At 39.5% G+C, this 6000-nt stretch overlaps 1 protein-coding gene across 1 annotated transcript in view; it reads left to right on the top strand.

Annotated features, from left to right (window-relative positions):
- Aplf (aprataxin and PNKP like factor) overlaps positions 1-6000 on the top strand; it is a 53679-nt gene that overhangs the window by 14122 nt on the left and 33557 nt on the right. Inside the window, exon 3 of the mRNA XM_050165454.1 lies at positions 3566-3738. Within this exon, the coding sequence (XP_050021411.1) occupies positions 3566-3738 (173 nt within the window). The remainder of the gene's footprint in view (positions 1-3565; positions 3739-6000) is intronic.

Below are 6000 nucleotides of genomic sequence, written 5' to 3'. Positions count from 1 at the left end.
GGGAAAGGGGAGGCGGCGGTGGGGAAGAGACAGAAATCTTTAATAAATAAATAAATAAATTTAAAAAAAAGTACTCAGATGTTCTGTTTCTTCTTTGGCTACATAAGAGCACTGATAATATTAATGTGCACAAATGGAAGTAGAATGTTACTGGAAAAATTTTCTCTTTGAGTTAAATTTTTCCAGGACTTATATTTCTGCAAGGATTCACTGATATTCAGTTAAAATGGCTTCCCTTGGAGACTCACTTCACTATCCCTGGGTCATTAATTAGACTGTATTCCGATCATAAAGCAACTGTGTGTGACCTTACTAGTACCTTTAGAACACTAGCCTGTAATAGATACACTAGAAACTACAACAAAACTTCTCTGGGACCAAGGAGGCAGCTGGTTTGGTAGGTAAATAGTTCAGTGATATGCACCTGTAATCTCAATGCTTCTGCAGAAAAATGAGAGCAGCCGAGACATGAATACACTGTGCACAAACAAGGAAAGCTATCTCAGAAGCTGGAAAGTGGAGCTAACTTCCATGCATATTGTAGCAATGTCCAACCCCCTCGATACAGGATATAAATTTTGAAAAATAAAGATTATAGAAAGGAAACTCGAGTTTAAAATAGTAAAGCATTTTAATTATAATTATACTTATGTTTATCTTTTAAATTTTACTTAATATATATTTTTAGGAATTTTCCAGTAAATGTGACCCTTAGACCCAGGAGAAAGGAAAGTTTATTTTTACTCTGTTCTTGGTATTGTTTTTGGAAACTTGACATTGTGTTTAACAGCTTGCAGTGTCAAGGTTCTTGAAAGGCATGATCTTTTATAGTTAGTGACTTTTCGAGTAGGAATTAGAGTGTGAGATCTTTTAATCATATGGAGTAATTTTTCTCCATTTTATCATTTCTGATTTATGATTTTATAACAGGTATTTTCTTTAAAATTGTTTTTTTGGGGGGATGCTAAAACTGCTGATTTGCCTTAAAGAGTTTTAGTGATTTAGTTGAATAAAATTTTAGATTATAAAGAACCTTAGATCCATATATCTAACGTTGATTTTGGATAGAGATGGTATTGTGTATGGGGCAGGGATTCCTCTTGCTCTTAGACTCTTTCCCATTCCTCTTCTGCATAGAGCCTTGGGGGTTTGGTAAAGGTTTCCATTTAGGGCTGAGCCTACAAAGTCTCCCACTTTCTCCATATGGTTCAGCTGTGGATTTGATAATTACCGTCTGCTTCAAGAAGAAGCTTCTCCAGTGAGGGCTGAGTGATGCTCTGCTCTGTGGCTGTAGCATATAACATCAGGAATCATTTCATTGCTGTGTTCCTTTACTACAGTGGTTCTCACTTCCTAACGCTGTGACTCTTTAGTGCAGTTCCTTATGTTGTGGTGACCCCCAGCCATAAAATTATTTTGTTACCACTTCATAGCTGTAATTTTGCTACTGTTATGAATCATAACATAAATATCTGATATGCAGTATATCTGATTTGCAACCCCCAAAGGCGTCACAACCACTGCTTTAGCAGAATAGTAGCAGTAAGCTCCCCCTGGGCCCATGCTCTATTTAGAGTCAGGCTCTTGTCTGCTTTAGCAGTGCCAGGCATGAGTTCATCTCATGGAGCAGGCCTTAGATCTTATTTTTTAAAAAAAGTGGTTGGTTTCTTCCATAACATTTGTGCCACATTTTACTGTTTTATCTTGGAGGCCAGTCTTTGCTGTAGGCCCCAGGATTTGTAACTAGATAAATTGTTCATTATTTTTCTCCTCTGGTCGCATGCAAAATACATTTCAGCACCATGAATGTTAGTCAGTATGGGTGAAACTTTTATTTGGGCACCAACTCCATGTTGCTTATCAAGGAACAGCTGCTTGATGATTTGATGTTTTAAACCAATCTTTTATAATTCCTTGGGATATGCCTAAATAATGATATTCTCCATTCCTAGTCATGTGTGTGTATTTAAATGGCTGATAATAAAAATGCTGAGTGACTAAGTTGGTATACTAGGGAAATTGTTGATTTCTCTAGAAAAAATAATTTAGTAGAGTAACAGAGGAAAGGTCACAGGGAGAGTTGTTCTGTATTAGAATCTATTGAAAAAAATCACAGATTTTACATTGCTTTGTTTGCATTATCATATATTAAGTTACTATACAGTAAGGCTTCCTTATTTCAAAACCTAATAATAATAATAATAATAATAATAATAATAATAATAAGAGATAGTTTTACCTTGATTACATTTAAGATTTTTTTATTACTCTGTGTGTGTAGTGTGTGTAGTGTGTGTGTGTGTGTGTGTGTGTGTGTGTGTAGCGTGTGTGTGGAGAGAGAGAGAGAGAGCGAGCGAGAGCGCGCGAGCAGAGGACAGCTTGCTGAAATTGGTTATCTCCTTCCATCATTTGGGTTCTGGGGATCAAGTTCAGGTCCTCAAGTATGGTGGCAGGCATCTTTACCAGCTCATATTTGCAGACTTTGAAGTTCCTTTCAATAGGTCTTTAAAAAATTACTCTTGAGAAAACTAATTATCTTTGCTAATATGGGGCAGTCAGTGGAATAATATAATCTAAAATAGTTAATGTAGTAATAGTTTTGTTTTTGATATGTGTTAATTACTTGTGATTTCAATCTAAATCATATTCGTGGAAGGGGTTTTATTTAAAAGTAGAATTATTCTTCACCACAGCTAGAAAGAAAGCACTAATCCTTGAGATATTTGAACACATCTCCTGCCTCATGGTTTTTCATTTTTAAATTTTGTCAGAAATTATTAGGAAAAATAAATAGCAAAGAAATGCTGTTGCCAGGGGACGAGTGCGTTTTGTATTAACAATGGCGACCATTCCCATACTGAGAATTATTTTTTCACCTTTCTTATCTATTGAGCGGTTTATTTAACTAATCAATTGATTTTGCTTGCTATTTTGGATTCCTTTAGGAATGGGAGGTAGAACCTGTTGTGATATTATCTTTGTTCCGTAACAAATAAAGCTTGCCTGAAGATCAGAGAAGCAGAGCAGCTAGCCATTAGTTCTTACCTCTATGACATTCTCAGACCAAATGGGCTATCCTGTCTCTACAAGTCCTCAGACTGAATGCTGTCTCTATAAGACATCAGACTGAAATCTGTGCTTCTGTCTCTTCCCACCTTATATTTCTCTCTCTGCCCAGCCTTATCACTTACCATCTCCACCTCCCTAGTGCTGGGATTAAAGGTGTGAGCCACCACCGCCTGGCTGTTTCTTTTTTAGACTGATTCAGCCTCCTGTAGCCCAGGGTGGCCTTGAACTCACAAAGATTGTCTGCCTCAGTCTCTTGAGTGCTAGGATTAAAGGAACGTGTTGCCACTTCCTGGCCTCTATAGATAACTAGTGTGGCTAGCTCCCCACTCTGATCCTCAGGCGAGCTTTATTTGTTAAAGCACAAACAAAATATCACGGGAACCCGTTTTTTATTTGCAGATGATTATGGTACTAGGTGACAGGCTTATTAAACTTTCAAGAGTAATTTTATACTTAATTGTTTTTGATACCAAAATTGTGTTCTCTTATCAATTAGATCCATACGAATCCGTGTTTCCGTCATTCCTCTGAGGAGAGCCAGCTCTTGCCAATGAAGACACACGTGTGGTGCTGGCTGAATCCTGGGGATAGCTTCTCCTTGTTACTCAACAAGTACTCTTTCCGTGTTTTCTCTCCACAAGCTGAAGAGGAACTGGAGTGCACTTTAAGGCGAGTTTGCGAGTGATGGTGTTTGAATCTGATTTCGCCACCTCCACAAATGCCTCTCTGAAAATCATCCTAGGTTTGAGTCATATTTGGGCTGCAGTAGCCACATAATTTGTGTTTCTGGAAAACATTTGACTTTGGAAGCGTATGCCTCATGGTGTGCTCCAATACGCACCATTCTTTACCTTTGTGTTCCTAATGTTTCCACCAGACAAAACTAAGTATATGTTTTCTTGAATTTTTAACTTTATTAAAAATTTTAAGGTATTCTGACTTACATCACTGACTTACCTTATAATGACATCATAAAGTGCAGAGCTGGAGAACTGAATAAGTTAGGTAGTAGGACGAAAGCATTGAATCTAGTATAGAGTTCACATTCACAACTAGTTTCCGAGCCAGTTGCCAGGCAGCTGTTGTTGGGCTTTGTTTTTGCCTCTAACTGGCTGAGTTCAAACCTTAGACCTGTAGAACTAATTGGAGATATTGACATATACATTAGACAGTTCTTGATCTCATTGAGGTTTTCAGGTATTTTAGAACCACCTCTATTTTACATTGTTTACCACATCAAAAATTTAAGGTTGTTACTGCCGTGTTCATCTGCTCACACTGGAGGCCAACACGTGGTAGAGAAGAGCACCCTCAAGAGCAGTCACCCTAAAAGTAGAGGACCTTTCTTCTCCCCAGAAGACATCTTGGGGAGCTAAGTGCAGTAAGGGCTTTTATAGAGATGAAGAGGAGGTGCACTTCTGTGCTGGACAGGTCTTAAGGCAGCATCTTCATCATTAGCCATGGGCCTTTTCTTTGTCTTGCTCTTCTAATTGGATACTGGCAGCTCCCAGGGCTAATTCCTTTAGACAAGCATATTATTTTTCTGCAGGCTGCCCACCCTGGCAGTTCACATGCTCGGTGTTAGTTGATGTTCCAGACACAGGATAAGGAGAGATGTCATGTTTCTAATGTTATCTGAGGGTTGCCAGGTGGTCGGGATTTTAAAGAAAGATTGTATAGCAGTTACTCATCTAGGTGTTTGTATAGAATGTAGAACAGTGAGCAAAGGAAGGGAAGTAAGTGCAACTGCCAGACACAGCTCCTAGGAGTAGCCACTCTTCATTATGGCATAAGCTTCATTTTTTGAGCAATGAGATCTTCGTAACATTGAGTGGGAGGGATTCACACTACGAATATCTCCATGTTGCAGTCGAAGGAAGACAGAGAAGGTTTGAGACTTGCCTAGTGTTATATAACAGGTCCAGATTCCAGACCCAAGTCTGCTATTTCCAGAATAATGTTCTTGCAGACGACTACCCAGCACTGCACCAGAATGCCTGCCCTCATACCTGGAGGATGGCAGAATCAACCTGGAATGGTCATGGAATGGGAAGAAAGAGGGAGGGAGAGAGAGGGAGAGAGAGGGAGTGTGGAGGGAGGGAGAGAGAGGGAGGGAGAGAGAAGGAGGGAGGAAGAGAAAGGGAAGAGGGAATGAGGGAGGGAGGGAAGGAAGGAGGGAGGGAGGGAGGGAGGGAGAATAGGGGGAGAGCCTCATAAAAACCTGGGCAAATCTCTATGATATTGAGGTAAAAATTACAAGTATAAAAAGCATATACCATTTCTACCAAATAATGGATGCATTCATATAATGAAGTTATAAAGACATCATATTCAGTCATTACGGATGAAATGGAAGGGAGAGGAACAAATTTGAGTTTGTGTGCTGAGTGAGCTTTGATTGTTTTTAACTGGAGCAAATATGACAAGGTACTCTCATTGGGATAGTGTCCATGTGTTAGTATATGTAGACAGGGAGACAGGGTGTGCTCTCATTGGGATAGTGTCCATGTGTTAGTATTTATAGACAGGGAGACAGGGTGTGCTCTCATTGGGATAGTGTCCATGTGTTAGTATTTATAGACAGGGAGACAGGGTGTGCTCTCATTGGGATAGTGTGCATGTATTAGTATATGTAGACAGGGAGACAGGGTGTGCTCTCATTGCTGCCTGCTTAGCGCTGTAGTCTAGAGACGGGAGAGGATCCTCTCCAGACAGCACTTTGTTGCAGTGGTTAGAAGGCTTCTAATGTGTAATATTTTTTCTTTCAACTGATTGGATATTTAAGAAAAGAACCCAAACAACAAAATAACAGTTAAAATAAGAAAACAAAGCCCCTGGTCGGTTCTCATTCTGCTTTTGTGTACATAGTTTTCAGTGTCTTAGGACTGTATAGTGTCACTCACGGCCTACAGTAGGAGCACGTGGCTACAC

The sequence above is a fragment of the Alexandromys fortis genome, unplaced genomic scaffold, assembly GCF_014885135.2.
Source record: "Alexandromys fortis isolate MF-2015 unplaced genomic scaffold, M_Fortis_MF-2015_v1.1 scaffold_158, whole genome shotgun sequence".
Classification (NCBI taxonomy): Eukaryota; Metazoa; Chordata; class Mammalia; order Rodentia; family Cricetidae; genus Alexandromys; species Alexandromys fortis.
Note: the sequence above shows the minus strand (reverse complement) of the source record. Positions and strands in the feature narration are given on the sequence as shown.